The following is a 20,908-nucleotide window of genomic DNA, read 5'->3' as shown; positions in this document are numbered from 1 at the left end:
ATTCAAGGATCAGGAAATCTTCATTGTCAAATCTGATGTTGTTATCAAAGTCCTCATCCTTCTCAACCTGTTTGCTGCATATGATACTGTTGATCACCCTCTCCTCCTTGACACATTCTCTTTAGGTTTTCATGACACTACTCTTTCCAATTTTTCTGCCTATCTGCATGAATACTCCTCAGTTTCCATTGCTGGCTCATAATCAATATCAAGCTCATAACTTTAGGTGTTCTCCAAGGTTCTATCCTAGACCCTTCTACTCTACTGCCTCTACATTCACCCTTTTGGTGATCTCATGAAAGAGAGAGAAGAGTTCTACATCTACATATGTGTATATGTATATAGATATCCACTTCCAGTCTCTCACCTGAGCTTCAATACCACATAACCAATTGCTTATTTAACATTTGAAACTGGATACCTAGTGGCATCCCAAACTCAACATGTCTGAAACTCAATTCATTATCTTTCCCTTACCCAAACTTCGCTATGTGTGTCAAAGGTACTACCATCTTTCCAGTCCATTATCAATTTCAGCTTTATCCTTAACTCTCCCTCAGTGTACATATCACATCAATTGCCAAAACATTGTCATTTCTTCCTTCATAGCATCTCTTACATCTTAACACTACTTTCTACTCACACAGCTTCCACCTTAATTCAAGTCCTTATCACCTCTCACCTAGATCATTTCAAAGGCCTCTTAATAGTTCCTACTGCTTAACTCTGGTACATCACACAACTTGCAGCCAGTGATTTTTTTTTTTAGTGAGGCAAATGGGGTTAAGTGACTTGCCCAGAGTCACCTAGCTAGTAAGTGTTATGTGTCTGAGGCCGAATTTGAACTCAGGCCCTCCTGACTTCAGGGCCAGTGCTCTATCCACTTAGTGATTCTTCTTAAATGCAGATCTGACAAGTGACTTTCCTATTCAACAAAATCTCCAGTGATTTCCTATTGCCTATAGTAATATATATACATTATATATATATATATATATAATAGCTTTTAAAGTCCTTACTTGGCCCTAGCTTATCTTTACAACTTCATGGGTTTGATTCTTCCTCCCATGCTCTTTAATCCAGCCAAAATGTATTTTCCCTCTGTTCTTCATATATGACACTCCATCTCTGGTCTCCAATCTTTTCATTGACCTTCCCACATACCTGTCCTTCACTTCCATGTTATAGAGTCTCTCCCTTTCTTTAAGGTGACTTTCAAGCATCTTCTTTGGTATGAAGTCTTTCTTGATCACCCCAACTGCTAATAGTTAATGGCTTCCTCTTGAGATACCTTCTATTTAACTGTGTGTTATACACACGCACACACATACACACACACATATGTGTATATACATATATACAAATAGAGAGAAGTATGTTTGTGTGTATACATATACATAGAGAGGGAGCTGTGCATATGTATGTATATATGTATTTATGTATTTAGAGTCAGGACTCACTCTTCCAAATAAGGTCAGATATGCCCACCCCCAGGTTTGGGACGTACCCAAGAAGTTAGGGATGATTCTTTAATTCTGCCAACTCAAGCCCTTATTCTGGAGTTTTCCCTCCACTGTTACCTGCCAGTGAGTAGTGTATCAGTTCAATTTAGCCAATTAATATCAATTACATTTTAGATAAGGCTATCTACTATGAAGATATAGGAAGTACACACATTGGCTCCCCCCCACAACACTTGGGGAACATACTGTTGTTTCCTATACCACCTTGGTTTCTAGGGTGATAGGTGACACAATGAATAGAATTCTGGGCCTTAAGTCAAGAAGACCTGAGTTCATTCTGGCCTCAGATATGCACTAGTTGTGTGGCCCTGGGTAGATCATTTAACCTCTATCTCAATTTCCTCAAATGTAAAATGGGGATCATAATAGCACCTGCTTCTGAGGATTGTCATGAGGACCAAATAAGATAACATTTGTAAAGTGTTTCACAGTGCTTGGTGCACAATAGGTGCTTAATAAATACTTGCTTCCTTCCTTACTAGGGAAAGTGGTCTCAGACTTAAAGTTATTTCTACCTACCATTTTTCTCATCAAGTTCACCTCCATATGCAGCATAGCTAACAGATGCATGAGTCTACATCTCTGGGCCAGGCATATCACTCGAGACTTGGTTCCTCACAATCTGGCTTGCAGATCAAGCTGGTATGGACGCCATCTCTTAGACTTATAAGACTTGCATTGTTTGTTCTTCTGACCTTTTGAAAAATCTCACAGGGTCATAGCCATCTTCAATATTCTTCATGTGAAAGCAGAAGAAAGAAAAGACACAAGAGAGGAAGAGGCAAAAATAGGGCCTGTGTATAGAGATAAGGTCTTGGGCCCTCTCTCCACACTGAGAACTTTCTTCAGTTCTTTCCTCCAACGCCTTTCTCTCACATTTTATTATGATGTGTTATAGAAAATAGTTTGAAGACTATTTCAGTGAGGCATAAGCTCTGACAGCCATAAATGTTTTGAATGTGTCATTGGCAATAGACTACACATGTTTATCTTCTGAAAACCATCCTGGCTTAATTAGGATGTATTCATCACTAGAATGTTGGCCACTGGGGGATGTTTTTCTTTCAGCCACAGCCACTCATGAATATCATCTACTAAAATTTAGAGGGCTTACAATTGCCATCAGTGGAAAAAATTAATAATCTCCCAGTTCTGCCATCTGTGCAGATCCCATGACTGACTTCTCTCTACCTCATCCACAGAGGAATGGCCACACCTGTTGTGTCAAAAAGTCACTCACAAGAATTCTACTTTCCTAATCAAGAACTCTGAAATTCTTTTATCCAATCATAATCTCCTGTCATTCAGTCTCTCCCTATATCTTCCTTCTCCTGAGCCTATTCTGTATCCTCAGCCTATCCTCTCCCTTCAGTATCTTCCCAGGCAATCACTCCTGCTCTGCCTTCACTTTCCTTCTTTTACCATTCATACCTTGCCAAACGCCCAGCCCTGAATTACTCCCACTGCCTACTTCTTTGTTCCTACTCACTTACTACTGTGAAGAGGTGGAATAAGACATGCAATCAAGAAACAGCATTGTAGAGTAGATGAAGAGCGGAAGGACCTAGGTTCAAGTTGCACCTCTAAAATGTTTGTGTTACCCTAGGCAAGTCACTGAACTTGTACTCAGGACTATAAGTTGCAGAGAAGGTGCTGACCTGCATTTCTAATGGCAGCAAGCTGGCACAATGAATGGAGAGCTGGGCTTGGGATCAGGAATACCTGAGTTCAAATCCAGCCTTAGACACTTACCAGCTGGGTGACAGTGGGCAAGTCACTTAACCTCTGTCTACTTCAGTTTCACCATCTGTAAAATTGCCATACTAATAACACCTATCACAGATTTTCATAAGGTTCAAATAAGATAATATTGTAAAGTGTTTAACATAGTGCCTGGCACATAGTAGATGCTTAATAAATATTTGTTTCCATACTATCTTCCTTCCTCATGTGGAATTTCTCTATACCAGTGAAATCACAAGTTCAAAACATATTCCCTTAAGCTTAACTGTGCTCTCACTACAATAAAGCCATCTTTTTATTTCTACCTCATTGAATCTCTATTCCACTACAGTGGGACAGCACCTGTTCACAACATTTTCACTTCTCAAGACTCCCCCACCATTCTAATCAGGCCATTATTCTATATCTCTCATTCCTTTTTCACTCCTAGAAAAGCTGTCTGAAGTCATTACCTTCCTTTCCTCTCCTCTCACTATCTCCTCTATTCTTTACAATCTGGTTTCTGACCCTATCATTTAACTGAAACTTTTACCTATAAAGTTACCATCCACCCCGTTCATAATGTCATTCAATGCCCTACACACACCTTGGGAGTGTACTATTGACAGGGAATGGGTTTGGATGTAGAGAATAAAATCAAATAACAATAAGGTATCTTGTGCTAAGTGCCAAATGAATGCTATCATTTACTAAACAAAGGAATATAGAATATCAGTTGGGCACTGAATGAAAGTCAGGATAAGGTGGGATGTAGACAATAGCAGGTATAGATTCAGGCGTGTGTGGCATGTTCGGGGAACAAGTTTCACTTTCACTAAAGTAGAAAGCTTTGAGGTGAGGTTGGAGAAGTAGAGAATGGTCATATCATAGAAGGTCCTGAATGACAGAGGACCGTGGACTTTATTCTTTAATCACTAAGAAACTAGAAACTATCAAGAAGCACTGTGGTACACTAAAAAGTATATTGTATTTGGATTCAAAGGATCTGGGTTCAAATCCTAGCTCTGATATTCAGTTTCCACATGACCTTGTCCAAGTAGCTTAACCTGTTTAGGAATCACTTTCCACACATATACAATTAGGTGGTTGAACTAGATGAGGTCTATGGTCCCTTCTACCCTTAAATTTATGGTGCTATATTTAGGAACTGTGGTAAAGGATGTGGTCTATGGTTGTCTATCCTGTGTGAATTTTTTCCACACTATTCTACCACAGGGGTTCACCAAAGATACGAGTAGGGGGGTCCTCCCATTGTCTTGAAACACTGTGGATATCTATGGAGCATGAAGGCTATTAGTAATTACTCACTCTTAATACCCCTAGCAAATCTTATTTTCTGCTGATATAGTTCTTTTTCATTTCTCCCTGCTGCTTCATCTCTTCCCTCCCCCCATGGTGGTTCCCTCTTCCTTGGTGGTTCTACTGCTACAGTATACAGCCCTTAAATGGTTGGGGAAACTGTCTTTCCCCATACCAAGTAGGGGATGGCTACTATCATCAAATGATGGTGGGATGAACCATGTTACCCCTGCACACATCTTGGCATCTATGTCCTTGAGTTGTGAGCTATTCTATAAATGATAATGGCCTTCCAAGAAAATGGATAAAATCCTTGAGAAACTACATTTTTGAAATGACAGAATCTGACAAGATATCAGATACTGGTTCTTGAATTGTCAGGACAAAAAGGGGGAACTTGAGGGATGTGTCCCCAGATTCAATTCAACAAATATTTATTTAGCAGCTACTAAGTACAAGGCACTGAGGAAACAAAACTAAAATGACACAACTGCTGTCCTCAAGGCTTATTAAATTCTACTGAATGATAAAAGTTGTGCAATGGAGAAAGGATGTATCTTTCTCATATTAAATCTTAGAAATTTTTAGAGAAAGGCAGGTCATGGGGAGAGCAGAGAATCACAAGGAGAGGTAATAGGGAGAACTGAGAGTACCTAGACTACAAAGAGGTGTCACAGTTGTAAAATAGAAGGGCACATAAAGTACAATTTTTCTACCTGTCATCTATAATAACAATACAAGGGATTGCCTGCAGCCTTTGTACAACAGCTTGATAGGTTACTGAAGGAAACCAGCCAGAGGTTAAGAGTTTAGCAGTACCCATGGTTGTGATTCTTTAATCTCTCCATGTGCTTGAATTTCTAAGCTTTGCTAGACTGAGGATATAGATTGCATCAAGTAAAGCTTCTCCATGGGGATCCTGGGAGCAAATCTAATCAGCAAATATTTATCAAGTACCTTTCCTGCTCTCAGTATTATGCTGGAACACCCTGTAAATGGGAGCAGGCAGGTTGGGTGAGGGGAGGAGGGGGAAGCAAGGAGATATCGTGTGTATGTATGTGATTATGTATATCCACATATATGCATGTACATGATACATATATGTATATATGTATATATACATATGTATGTATGTGTACATATCCTGGTCTCTTCAGTCTGGTTATATTATTTCCAAAATGAATAAAACTCTAATTAGTAGAGACCAATAATTGTAATGAGGACTATTTTTTTTATTTTAATGACTATCATGCTAATATATATCATTTTAGGTTAATTTATTATTATTGTACAGAAATCCTAAGCAGAAAATGGCTTTAGACCAGCTTTTTGTCACACTGAAAAGCAACATAATTGTCTTTAAACATATTGCAAATGAGAATTTCTCATAAACGCAATGGTACAGTGAAAAGAACGCTAAACTTTGAGTCATGGCACCTGAGTTCAAATCCTAATTCTGTTACCTCTTGTCTATGTAATCTTTAGGTAAATCATTTATCTCTCTGGGCCTCAGTTTCCCCATCTGTAAAATAAAGCAACTGTGCAAGATAACCTCCAAGATCTCTTCTGACTCTAGATTTATGATCTAGATGAGATCTATGATCCCATCCTGAGTCTCTTTCCATGATCATTAGATTTTTAGTGAACAGTTTTCCCTTTAATATCTATATAGACTTTGAAACTACTTAACAAGTCACTTGTATGGATTAATTGAGTGGAAATGAATGGACTATTTTCTACACTGTATTTTATATGCTCTAATGTATATTACTAGGACTATTTTACCACAGGGATGAGTTTGGCATCCATTAGCAAAGTCCTTTGGTGAGTTATATCTATTACCTTCCAAATGGCTTTGAGTTCACTGTCATTTTTGAGCAGTGGGAAATCAGCTCTGAAATGGCTGCCGGATGGCATGATTTCCCCTCCTTCCCTTGTCAGGGCTTGTGACTAGAGTAGAAAGTCTACATGATACCTCATTCATACATTTCTTCTCAGAACTAAGCATTGCCTCTCAGAGAGGGGCTATAGCTAAAAGAGACATTTCTATGTAAGGATTTGTTTATTTCCTTGCACTCCTAAAGAAACCTATAGCAAGCAGGGGGCTGTTGTTGGCATAAAGGTATTATTAAATTGTTATTTATATTTCTGCTGGGAAATCTGCATGTATCTTAAAGCTTTTAGTTTAATGAAGCTCACCAGAAACATCAAAAGAAGAATTAGTCTATTCATACGGAACTGATTTTAGGAACGTAATAAGAATTAGATAAAATTGATCTCTTGTCAAATCCAATCAGACATGGCTTCTTCTATGAATGAAAGTGTTTATATTAAATTCTAGGATAGTGGCTTTGACCTCTTCAAATTTAATCATCAACAAACAGTAATAAAACAAAATAAGAGCCTGAAAGCCCTTGGAGCTTCTGACTTCCCATTAGGTTTTATTGTGAGGATTTGATCAGTTATGAGGATAAATTGAAAATTAAAATGAGAATTAGAAAAAAATAGAATGAATTTAAAATGCAAAAAATACAAACTAACAGTAGTGCTTAGTCTTTAACTGTGGTGAATCACTTTTCTAGAAAGGATGGATGGCAGCTAATAAAATTAGATTTGTTCCAGAAGAAGCTAAAGGCTTTTAAGCCTAGTGACTATTATTAAGTGTGAGACTGTGGGTCTGACTCCTGTCTGCAAACAGCTTTGACCCTCCCTGGATTTATTTCCTCTATGCATGAAACAAATTCTGATTTTTGTCATTTTCTTTTTAAATGATCTTAGGCAGGAATGTGTTATAAAATATCATCTTAAGGGCAACCTACCCTAGATCCACATCTTTGCAAGTACAGTTCTCTATAGGGAAGGAGAAGGTGACATGGAGGGGTAAGGGGGAATAGTGCAAAAACAGTATCATAGAAATGAATGGCACTTTCATGACGGGATTAGACTTGCTTATCAATATTACTATAAAGCAGCTAGGTAGCAGAGTGGATAGAGTACTGGGCCTGAAGTTGGGAAGAGTGCTTTTGATTTATTCATCTGTAAAATGGAATTAATCATGGATTTACCTCAGAAGGGTGTTGGGAGGATCCAATGAAATAATATATGTAGTGTTTCATACATCTTAGAGTGCTATGTAAATGTTATCTATGTTATTTTGGAAATATGAACTTGACAGTATCTACTGGCAATGCTTGCTTGTGATAGCTTAAAAAAGGATGGCAAAAGAGGGGAAGAGAGAAGAAAGCTTTAGAGGACTTACCTGTGAAGAGTTAAAAAAGAAAAAAAGGAATAAGGAAGGGAGCAAGGTCACTAGAAAAAGCATCATTCATGTGATACCAGCAGTGGTATTGGTCCCCCATCCCCCAGCCTCAGCTATGAGTGCCTGTCCCCTTCTATCTCTTTACTCCTCTCCTAGAATTACTTCCTAATTTTCATGGTATTGACCTGTGTTGACTGCTGCTCCAGAAGTCCTAAGGACAGGCTTAGTCTTTAAAACAATCAAGTGCTATTCATGATTAATGTAAATAAGTGTTTATCATGATTATTAAATTACAAATATATTTTGGGGGTTTTTTATGCTCTTGACTTCATGATGTGAATTTATCTGGAAATTAGTAAAACAAAATGTTGGGCTACATATCAGAAAAACATTGGGGATAATGAGAGAACTGAATCTGTAACCATGATCTCATTAGCACCATGTTCTAGCCAATGAAGTTTAGCAGTCACACACAGATACAGATCTAATATTCTAACTATATAGTCTTAGAAAATACCTTAGTCTAAGGTATGCTGATGATTGAAGATGACAAATCTGAATAATAAATCTTTTGTCCTCCTCCATCTTCAGGCAAAGAAATTCACAGAGAAGGCCACTTCATCCACTGTTGAATGCAAAATAAAAGGATTTCTATCAAGGAATGTTTCATTCACTCATTGATCAAACGGGTTAAGTGCCTATTATGTACAATGCACTTTATGAGGCACCTTAAAAAAAAAGATGAAACAAAACACAGTTGCTACCCCAAAGGAACAGTAGTGAGGATAAGACCAATACTTGGATAATTGTAATGCAAGACATAATAGAAACATATAAAGGAGATAAAAGTAATAGGAAGGAAGGAAGGAAGGAAGGAAGGAAGGAAGGAAGGAAAGATAGATTTACTAAACATTTAACCATATGAGAAAATCAAAGAGGGAGAGAACACTTAGAGAGATTAGGAAAGACTTCATGGAAGAGGTGCCTCATAAACTGAATTGTGAAAGAAGGGAAGATTTTTCATCCAGTGCAGATTTAGGAGATCATTCCAAGTATGGATATGGGAGAAACATAGCTGAAATCAAGAAACAGCTAGCATGTCATTTTGCTTCGGGCAGGGGCGGGGGGGCAGAATGAGTACAGAGAATGGAGTAATATATTTCGTTTGATAGTTTAGAGGTAAATGCAGAGAGGAGGATAAAAAAGCCTCAATGCCAGGCCAAAGAGGTTGCGTTTTATTTGGTAGCAGTGGGGCATTATGCAAAGTTTTTAAGCAGTGAGGTGAAATGGTCAGACCTTTCTATAATGAAAATTACTCTAGCGGTAGAATGAAGAATGGGCTAGATAAGGAAAAGTCTAGGGGAAGGGAAATCTATTAGGAGATGCCTACCAAAGTCACAAGCCTGGCTGACTGGGAGAAAGGTACCATCATTATCAAAATGCAAGTTATGAGGAGGAACTGGTCGGAAAGGGAAGATGATAAATTCATTTTTGCTGATGTTGAGTTTGAGTTAACTGTGAGATATCTCAGTTGGAAGTGTTCAGTAAAAAACTAGAAATTTCAAAACTGAAGCTCATGGAAAAGTTCAGGGCAGGATATATAGGACTGGGAGTTATCTGAGTAAACTTAATTGAAATCAAAGCAATGGATCCTATTTCTAAAACAGAGAAGAAGAGGGATGAGAACAGCATTAGAGAACACCCACATTTAAGGTGTGGGAAGAGGAAGAGAAACCAGTGAGGACAATCAAGATAGGCAAGAGAATGACTTTGTACAATGTCAGGGAAACTGTGGAAGGAGAATATCAAGAAGGAGAGAATGGTTAACTCTGTATAGTGCCACAGAGAAGTCAAGAAGAATAGGGCCTGAAAAGAGCCTGTTGTTGATGATGATGATGATGATGATGATGATGATGATGATGATGATGATGTTTTTGTGATAAATTCAGTAGTGAATTTCAGCAGTATTGAAAAATCAGATTAAAAAGAGACTAAAGAATGAGTTGGTAGTGAGACCATGGCAGGAGCAAGTATAGATTTCTGTTGTCAGAAGTTTAGGATTAAAAAGAGAGGGATAGGGTGATAGCACGAATTTGTAGGAAGGTCGGCGAAGGTTTTTAAAAATCCAGTTCTGGTTCTGTTTCTATTCTGAACATGAAGAAAGGCAAAAATGTGGTCACTCCTATCAAGGAGCTCACATTCTAGTGGAGAAGATAACATGCAATTAACTACGCATAAATGAGATACATATATATAGAGCAGCTAGATGGTGCAATGGATAGAGTGCTGGGCTGGGAGTCAGGAAGCACAGTGGCTAGACAATTGGGCTTGGAATCAAGAAGACCCATCTTGCTGAGTCCTCAAGTCCACTTACTAGCTGTGTGACCCTGGCAAGTAGCTTAGCCCTATTTGCCTCAGTTTCCTCATCTGTAAAATGAGCTGGAGAAGGAAATGGAAAACAACTCCAGGATCTTTGCCAAGAAAATCCCAGAATGGGGTCACAATGAGTTGGATATGACTGAAGGACTGAACACAAGAATAGAAGGCAGATGGTGGTGATTACCCAGTATTTAGAATTACTAGAGTGAGAACAAAAAGACAATAGAAACCGATCTGAAAGAAAAAAAATAATAACACCAAAGTGGCTGACCAGCCCAACAGTAGAGAGGAAGGTAAATTAATCTAGAACAGAGGTAATGGACTAAAGGAAAATGGAAGGACAGATTGACCTCACAAAAAGGATAACAAAGCAGCTTCATGCTTCATGTTATCCCCTGCTGTTTGAATATATTTTCTTCCTATTAATTATTCTATGGATCATTTCTTCTTAAAGCATCTAATTTCATTTGTCTGTTTAGAATCTTTTTTACCCAAAGTAAACTAAAGTAATTATCTGAATAATTGCAGTAAAAATCACTTGCTTCAATTATCTATATGTATTTGACAAAACTGGGTTTTTACCCTCAATTCTCCGGATCATTTCATCAGTTAGCATACTTCATGGTGCAAGCATAGAGAGAGCAATGGTTCTGCCCTTGAGTTAAGTGAATTTAATGTGTCTACCTAGGAGAATTCCTATAAGGATTTTCAGTGGTTGAGCTCCAAGAATAAGAAGGGGGAAAGTTTAAAAAGCTTAATGAAGTCAGAACCACAATGGCTGATAGATTAAGTATGTTACTGTAAATCAAGCTTTTACTATATACATATACATCCATATAGATGGATGAAGGGGGCAGCTAGGTGCACAGTGGATAGAGCACCGGCCCTAAAGTCAGGAGAACCTGAGTTCAAATCCAGCCTCAGACCAAACACTTGACACTTACTAGCTGTGTGACCCTGGGCAAGTCACTTAACCCCAATTGCCTAAATAATAATAATAATATATGGATATATATGTATAACTGTTTCAAAAAATCATTATTTTGTCAACCAGCAATGTCACTCCAAGCAATAACAAGAACTTAAGAGTGTGGTATCATGGCTCTACTTTAATCAATCAACCAATCAATAAATATTTATTCAGTGCCTACTATGTGCCAGATACTAAGAACTGAAGGTACAAACAGAGGGAAGACATCCCCTACCCTCAAAGAACCTGCAATAATGGGGGATATAAAATGCAAATACATAAATGCAAAGAAGTAAGCTATAAAGCTGAATAGTGGATAATTAACAGAGGAAGGCACTGGAATTAAAAGAGGTTGGGGATGGCTTCCTGTAGGAGGTAGGATTTTAGTTGGGACTTAAAGGAAGCCACAGAGCTCAGTAGTACTTTAAGGCTTTTGCAATTAAAAAAAAAAAAGTTACAAAAGTCAGAACCAAAATTGATTAAAGTGGAGCAGGTAAAAATAAAATCATTTCCTGCCAGTGAAAATATTCCATCTGTTACAAAATTAAGGTTTGAGGACTTTTATCTTTACCTAAACTCTCTGTTTATGTTTTCTTTTGTTGTGCAAATATTTGTGAGTTTCTTTGTTTTAGACTTTCACCCATCTGTCTTGATTTTCTGGCTGTTCAGATCCATCTTCTCAATGACTACATGAACCCCCTTGGAAAGAAAAAAAGTTAAAAGACCATATTGTTATTCATAACATTCAGACAAAACTTTCTTAGCTTCTTCTTCCTTTTTAGAAATAGACCTCACTCTTTACTGAATGTAAAAGTGCCAAATTTCTGAAACAGGCACATTTCTATTTATCATACACATTATCAGTGAGCCATTAAATCTTTTCTTTCATCCTTTCTGCAGTCTATTAACTGATCCTATGGAAAGAAAAATAGTGAAAATTATACTATCTTCTCCCTTTGGGTAGGGGAAAGGGAAAGAACACAATCAATTATACGTATTAATTATGTTACATAACATGAGAGACAGCATTGTGTAGGGGATACAGGTGTAGCCTCAGATTCAGCAAGACCTGGGTTTATGCTTCAATTCTGATATATCCTGGTATTGTGACCCTGGATAAGTCATTTAATCTTTCATTTTCCTCAGGCAAATCTGAGATCCTGAATAGAATAGCATATGCTAATTAATGATCTGCTTTTGAAGGAAGGAGTTTATTCATGCCCATCTATCCCTCCCCCCCAAGTTACATAATGCTTATTCATTTTACTATTCTTTATTATCTTCTAACCTGCCAATGGAAATTATGAGTTCATATTTGTAAAAAAAAAAAATTGGCAGTAGCTTCATACACCTTTGTATGAAATGTGTATGTTACTTTATAAAGTCAATTTGCAAGTAAATATATTAAAAAATTGGTCTGAAATAAGAAAGTCAACAATATTGTAATACCACAAAGCCATTAATATAAGTTTACTGAATGCCAGCTGATGATTATTTTTCTGTTCCTTTTGCAGTGGTTATGTCTTTGATTATGATTATTACAGAGATGACTTCTACAATCGGTGAGTTGGGCTTTAATCCTCTATGACCATTTATTTTGCATGGTTTTGTGTTTAAATGATTCATGCATTTTGCTCATAGATGTTTCTTGATCTAATTTTAACAGAGATATATTTATTCATTTATTTGTTTGTTTAAAAAGGAACCCTTCTAAATCTGTCAAAAAAAAAAAAAAGTCTTCCAGAGGACTGAAGCCTACATTTTTCAAGTAGAAAAGCATTTATCAGATGCTTGCTTTGTGCCCAGGACTGTGCCAAGCAGTGGAGATACAAAAAAAGTCAAAAACAATCCCTAAACATTCAAACATTTTCTATAGTATCTTCAGACTTTGAAGACTTTTGGAGATGCTTGCTTATCTTATTGTCTCATGTTATAAATTAAAGAATATTTGAAAAAGATTTACATTTTTATATAAAAACATTTTTTCCTGTTTGTGATGTGCTCTTGAGAATTCTTGAAGAACAATTTAAGACTTCTTAAGCCCAACAGGAATTTTGCAAAAGCAGGAAGTGTTTCTCTATTCTGCTAAAATACATCTACTTTCATTCATTAGGGAAATATTTATTAACCAACCACTGTGTGCCAGGTACTATGCTATGTTCTGCGGCTACAAAGACAAAAAAAAATCAAACAATTCCTAAGTCATTTAACCTCAGTCAACCCCCAAAGACTTATCTACTGAGTCACAGATAAGTTGTGATATTCATTACTGAAGGAAGCTTCTGTAACTTTATGTTTTCTTTTTTCTATGTCCCTTGAAAATACAGCTTCCTAGGTCTAAGGATGTCCTCAAAAGAAAATAAGCATAGTCTAAAATCTAATCACCTAATACACCAGACACATAGTAAGTGTTTAATAAGTATGTTGTGGCTGATCGACCTGTACTTTAGGAAAGTCACTTTCGTCAGTCAGTGGAGGATATATTGGCATGTGGAGAGACTTGAGGTAGGGAGACCAACCAAAAGCCTATTTCAGGAGAGAGATGATGAGGGCCTATACTAGGATGGTGGCTGTGTGAATGGAGAAAAGTGTGTGTACATGAGAGATGTGGCAGATAAAGAAATGACAGCATTTGGCAGGTGATTGTACATGTGGAAAGAGTGAGAGTTAGAAGTCCAGCATGAAACCAAGGTTTTGAACCTGAGTGACGAGAAGGAGGGTAGTATACTTGCTAGTAATGGGGAAGTTCACAACAGGGATAGGGGTAGGGGAAAGATAGTGTGTTCCATTTTGAACATATTGAGTTTGAGATGTCTACAGATATCCAGTTCAAAACATCCAATAGGCCATTTGTGATGTGGGGATACAGCTCAAGAGAAACTAGAATATAAAGATCTGGATATGTAAATCTGAGAACCATCTACAAAGGTAGATGATATTGAATGATCAGATGATAATTACTCAATTGAATCTCTTGGAGCTGATAAAATAATCAAAAGAAAGAGTATATAGAGAAAAAAGAAGACCCAGGATAAGGCCAAAATGTTCCTTTTCATAACTTCTACTCACTTTTACTCTGCTGGGCCAAACAGAACAATTCTAATCCCCTTTCCACAATGACAGTCCTTCAAATACTTAAAGACTACTCTCACGTACTTTCTTAAGTCTTCTGTTCTCAGGGGCAGCTAGGTGGCAGAGTGGATAGAGCACTGGCCCTAAAGACAGGAGGACCTGAGTTCAAATTTGGCCCCAGACCAAACACTTGACACTTACTAGCTATGTGACTCTGGGCAAGTTACTTAACCCCAATTGCCTAAAAAAAAAAAAAAAAAGTGTCTTCTGTTCTCCATAGTAAACATTCGTAATTGCTCTTCATGGTTTTCCTATGGAGTGATCTAAATGCCCTTCACAGTTCTGGTTGGCCTTCTCTAGAAACTTTACCTTACACTATGTCCCCCCTACAATGTGGCTGGTATCCATCATGTTATCTGTTTTAATAGTAGGGACTGGTGTGTACCAGTCCTGCTAGACACAGTGACTAACTGCATTGATCTGTAATATGGATAAGCAGGAATAATGTATAGTTTGTGACCTATAACAAGAGAAAAATAATTTGTCCACATCAGAACTGGACCTAGAACCATAGCCTCACTAATACTATGTTCATAGTAACAAAGTGAACCAACCACAAATATTATTAAATGTATATTTCATTCACAGTTATTGCTGTGTAGAATTACTGTGAAAACGCCCTTGACTAATGCCTATTGCCATATCATCTATAACTTATACAGGAAAAAGTTGGGTTTTTTGTACTCAAATATTAACTTAGTTTGTAAAGAAACTTCCCTTTTCAGAAAGATTTTCCCAAGCTATTCTTATAATTCTTAAGAATTTAATAGATCTCCCAGGAATGATAAGAAGGTTAAGCTGAGTTTTTAAAAATCTATTATGGGTACTGCAGTTATAAAAGATAATCTTTAGACCTTGTTTCTAATACTCTGTAATTACATATTGATGATAATTAGATTTTTTAATGTTTCTGCTACAGCTTTTATTGACTCTTTAATGTGGAGACCACTAAACTTGGGACTATGAATGTCGTATTATTCAATGAATATACATTGCCTCATTCTATAGCTATTATTTTTAACCACGTAATTCTGAGGCATGGAGGTGACTCTGAATTTTCAAATTATGCCAGTGGAATTCAAACTTTAGCAAATTCTATTAAGGTGACAGGCTTTGAGGATGGACTGAGCAGCAGAATGTATGTCTGTCATTTGAAGATCTGGCTAATTTTGGAGAGGCTTGTAGCAGGTTGAATACAAAGTGATGGATTTTTCAGCAAGTACAAATTTCCAGACGTGAATGACTAAGTTATAGATAGCTTGTAATCTTCATTGGCATGGCAGAGTATCCATACTGACAAAATCATAGATCTTTAAAGTACAGGGATATTCGTGCTTCATAACGTTGTCCTCATTGTGCATTAGATTATCTCCTACTTCTAAAAGATTTCTGTCTATGTGTCTTTATAAATATCCAAAGAATTCTCCACTAGGACTCAGAAAACCTAGGTTCTAGTTACTCACTCCTTCCTGCCTCCTATTCTGTAATTTGCTACTTTTGTTATTGGACAAGTCACTTGAAGTTTTTGGTTATTGGTTTTCTCATTTGTAAAATGAGTTGGACCATATAATCTCAGTTTCTTCTAATTCTGTGTATGCCATGTCTTCTGCTGGACTCTAAGCTCTGTGAAGTCATTTTTTTTGATGTTTCTGTCTTCTCCATTACCTGGCACAGTGCCAGACATATGCAATAGGAACTTAATAAACGTTTGATGACTGAATAAGTAAAGGAGTGCTTGAATTTTTCAGTACCAAAAAGACAGATTTACTGTGCTGTTATTTGTCTGTTTCTAATCATCTAGATTTTTCATAATGAAACGTAAGCATCTGCCAGTAGCAGATATTCTCAGTAGTTAGCCTGTAAACATCAGTTCCCAAGAAAACCAAACAAAAAGGAGAGGTAACATATGAAGAGGAAAGAGAATTTTTGTCCCATAGCCAAATAATTTTTTGTTGATAATGATTTTTGTAAGGACTACTCTACTTACATTTATTGATAAGTATTACCTCTTTTTCTCACCTTCATTTCTAAAGCCAGCAAGATGGATTTGTTTACTTTTTTATGTTTATAAACCAGAATATATAGGCCACTGTTAATCACTTTCCACTCATTGACTAGTAATTTGTCCTTTTAGTGATACTAAGAGCAGCCATTTTAAAAGTGTCTCTGAGTCAATCTTGTAGCCCTAGCACGGATCATGTAGTTTTTGTGTTCCATTTGAAAGTCCTCTAATAACATAACAATTTATGCTACTTTCATTCCCTAGCTAATTACAATTTATCATTTTTCAATTTGAGTGTTTCTGAATGGATAGGTTTGAATAGTTGTAATAGAAAGACTAACATTCTACTAGATGCACATACGTATTTAGAGAGCTATTAAGTTCTAGGTTATTGAGATCTCTCTGGTATCTTGAACCATATTGATTTTTTTAGGCTTTCTAGTTAAGTATCAGGGATTATGAACAATTCAATTCCTTAATAGACTTGTATATTCTCTCAAAACTGTGTGTGCATATCAGAGAGAGAGAGTACAGGATCATTTAGAGCTGGAAATGACCTTAGAGGCCATCTGGAATAACACTTTTGTTACAGATGAGGAAACTGAGGCCCATAGAGGGATTTAGCTTGCCCAGGGTCTAACAAGTAGTAAATAGTAGAGTTGGCATTGATATTCAGGCACTTCAAGTCTGGTACCTTTCCCATTACAATATTCGTCTTCCAATGCAGAATTGTAAAGGAAAGTCTTTTCACGTAATTTAAAAATGAAAATCTTTATACACTGAAATAAAGTAAATTAATATAAAAAACTAAAAGAGTTTGGGCCCCAGGGAGTGTTTTCAATTACTATAATATTACCAATTGCAGTTGAACCTTTTTTTCCCACTGATACCAACAAAAATGCTGTGTAATCAGTGAGCACCAAATTGTGTTCTTAACAGAAAAACAGTTAACAACCATGCCTGAAATGGTTTTACAAAGTTAAAAAAGTTAGATTTAATAATGAACAGTTGTTCAGTTCTAGAACCATCTTGTTCTCATATTAATTAAAAGCAGGAGCAAAGCCAATGTAATTTCAGTGAATGAAAAACTCGTAGGTCAAGTTAAAGTTGTTTCAGATCATTGATTACAGAGTATCAGCTTGTGCTGAGCTCTCACAAGTACTGGAAAAATAAAACAACATACTCTGTCTGTTTCTTAATGCTCATTTCAATCGGCATTTGACCCAACTGGATTCCATTACATAGGATCTCCTAAAAGTCTTAATTCAATTTTAAGATAATAAATATATTTTGTATATGTTTAATGTATATTTTATAAGTATGGTTTTGAAGCATGACTTTAATATTTTGATATGGGGGGGGGGGAATTCTTATATGACTTTGCTTCAGAGTCCCAAAAGTCTCAGAGCAATTTTGAGCTTATGGGACGTTCTGTTAAGTCATGTAAGAATTTCTTTACCTTACATTTCAAAGTTTAAAAACCATGCTACAAAGTTATAATTATCAAAATTTACGTCAATATATTTAAAATATACAATTATTGTCCTATTTCCAAATAACAGAAGATATGCATAAATTATTTTTTTAAAATTTGCAGCCAGTATTACAAAGATTGTTATCCTTATCCATCCTAGGGCTAACAGATCAGGCTATTGAATAAATTTTATGAAATAAATGGAAAATGAAATTATTTACCATTGTATGGTTTTCAAGGCAAGGAACGACACTGAAAAAATAATAAAAAACAACTACTCTACCCCAAAAAGGAATACCCTGGCTAAATGAGGTACAGTATGAAAAGCCTTATCCATTAGAAATATTTTTCTGAGCCATTGTCTGCCTTGTCAGGCTGACGGGTGATATTATTAGCTGAGAGTAGAGTCTGCAGAAATGAATGAATATCAGTCTCAATTCATGCAACAGGGAGTCCAACTAACTCACCTAAAGGCAATCAGTGATTTCAGTGAACAGTATTTTCAGGGCTGCCACCATCCTCTGGAACTATTTTGTAAACTGACAACTTACTCAGTCTCTCCACTGCTATGCGTCGAGCGGCTTTCCATCCACCAAGTTGTGTGTCCCATGGACACCAAGATTTCTCAGTAGAAATCTGTCACTGCCTTGAAGGTCTTGACAGTGAACTCACACATCATGTCATTGTTTATTTACTTCAGTGTTCTTCTAGGCCAAAGTTCTAGTAGGTGGTAAGTTTCTTTTGTCTTCTCTCTCAGTTGAGAGATACATTGGTTGCGTGAATCTCTTCACAGACTCCAAAACATAAATCAATAGGTAGGTATGACTGATTCTTAAACACCAACAAAGTGTAAAGCCAGTGGCATCATTCCTGGTAGAGCTGCACACATATTCTAAGATAGTCATATATCAGCTGTGCTGAGATTTTCATTCCTGCTGGTCTCAATGCACCTAACATGTTCACCAGGTTATGGTTGAAACATTCAGATTGTGGGGCCCCTTGAAGATGAAAAGGCATTGTATTAGATTTCTTAATACTTACCTTAATAAAAAGCTAACATGTCTTTCAGCAACATTTTGAAAGTTTCTGCCTTGGTCCAAATGGAAGTATATATACTTAGAAATACTTTCCCATCTTATTAATTGGTTAGTTACCTCCAACATATGATATATTCTTACTCTCTGAGAATAGCAATTTTAAAATTTGGGGGAGAAGTAAGAATTGGGTTGATTGATTTATTCAATCAAGTTATTTCACCTCACTTAAAATAAGTAATAAGATATCCAATCAACCAATCACTTTCAATCATGGGTTTTAGATAAAGTGCTAATGTACTTGGAATTGCAATGACCTTACACAGGAAGAAAGGTTTAAATAGGCCAAGGAATCTTAGTCATGATTCGTAGTTCATCTATAAAGCTAGTTTAGAACTGGGGTCATTTGAGAGGTTGGAGCAAGAGTGGCTTTCCCGAGCCACTGAACCACTATTAGTCTGGATTGAGGGTCAGGATGTGGTGCTGGTCTGGAAGAAGTAGAGAGGAGAGACCTTGCCTTCAATTTTGACCAGATCTCATTGTTTTCCTCTCCTTTTGACTGGAGGAGGATTTTAGGAGGTTTGAAGGGTCCGAAGGATTTTGGACTTCAGGTCTTCCCATTGGTATTTTAGTGGTCTCCCCAAATCAGATGTCAACAATGTCTATATATGGAGCCAAAGACACGCTGGTCATAGATTCCTGGTTCTATAAGAAACCCAGTAAAGAAACTATATTAAACCTAAGGGCACTTTTTGAGAACCCCACAAATGAGAGAAAGACCTTCAGCAACCAGAAGCTGTGAGTAAACCCCTTTTCCACATGTGCTTTAAGCTTGAGCCCCCTTACCCATGGATTCTGTATGTACTTCTGGTAGAATATGCCACAGACCTTTGGGTGTATGTTTTTGTACAAACAGTTCTTACTGCACCACCTTGTAAATACCTTTTTTTCTAAAAGCTACTTAATGCTGACTGATAAAATAATTCTCCTCTGATAACTTCAGGTGAGAGTACACTAATAGGGGCTCTAGTTGATTGAATTAGAGAATCACTTCTGACTCCTCCTGGGTACTCCTAGAACCATAAAGGAGAGATGTAAACCTCCTTTGGGAAATGAGACTCATTCATGAGAAAAGTGGGAATCCTAAGAGCTTATATGAATTATGTTAGGCTTCTTCTTCCCAAAAAACACATGAAGTAGATGAGGAAGGAGGCTCTGGAGCTATTAAATGAAATGCTTATGTTTACCTAAGTGTTAAGTACCTGAGGTGGGAGGCTAACCTAGGTATCCTCATGTAGCACTATATTTCCAATGCCATGTGGTCTTTCTTAGATGATCCATTAGATTCTTTGCAATTCTAAAATTCTAAGGACCACCCCTTACTTTACAGATAAGGAAACTATAAAATAGAGGTAAAGTGATTCACCCAAGGACATTCAGTTAGTGAGTAGCAGAGCCATGCCATGCTGCTTTCTCTAGTACCCCAGTTTATGAGTCAACCACCACAATAGTTTGTGTTCACTTAAGTTTTGTACAATTCTTAACCTAGGGCAACAGGTAAATGAAACCACTTACCTATTAACAATGTGACCAGCACATAAACACACACACACACACACACACACACACACACACACACACAGAGTATGTATTTATTTGCTGGTCACATTATATATAATCGTGTGTGTATACACACATATTTATATACATATATGTGTGTATACACACACATATACACATATTTATAGATCTATGTATATATACACATATACATATATATTCATAATTAATTTTAGGCAAGAAAATTGACTTTACCAAAACTGTTTTTTGCTTTTAAGATCATGTGTGCCTTACTACCAGGATTATTGAAAAGAAATCTTTAGACACAAATCTGATTTTGAGATGAGAAGAATTCTGAGTCACTCTTTGCAAGGTAGTACCAATATATTTAGGATGAAGGTCATTTCTGAATCTATAAAAACAACATGTACTAAATATCCACTGTATGCCAGGCACTGTGCTAAATATCGAAGAGACAAAAGCAAAAACCAAGCGGTTCCTGTCCTCATTTCTGATGGCCAATAACTATAACT

General features: G+C 36.8%; 1 protein-coding gene across 10 annotated transcripts in view; it reads left to right on the top strand.

Annotated features, from left to right (window-relative positions):
- RALYL (RALY RNA binding protein like) overlaps positions 1 to 20,908 on the top strand; it is a 786,001-nt gene that overhangs the window by 680,422 nt on the left and 84,671 nt on the right. For all 10 annotated transcript variants that reach the window (XM_078153349.1, XM_078153347.1, XM_020995771.2 and 7 more), the window contains one exon: positions 12,688 to 12,735. In XM_078153349.1, coding sequence (XP_078009475.1) covers positions 12,688 to 12,735 — 48 coding nt within the window. The remainder of the gene's footprint in view (positions 1 to 12,687; positions 12,736 to 20,908) is intronic.

This window comes from Phascolarctos cinereus, unplaced genomic scaffold, assembly GCF_003287225.1.
Source record: "Phascolarctos cinereus isolate Bilbo 61053 unplaced genomic scaffold, phaCin_HiC Scaffold_4;HRSCAF=312, whole genome shotgun sequence".
NCBI classification, from domain to species: Eukaryota; Metazoa; Chordata; class Mammalia; order Diprotodontia; family Phascolarctidae; genus Phascolarctos; species Phascolarctos cinereus.
Note: the sequence above shows the minus strand (reverse complement) of the source record. Positions and strands in the feature narration are given on the sequence as shown.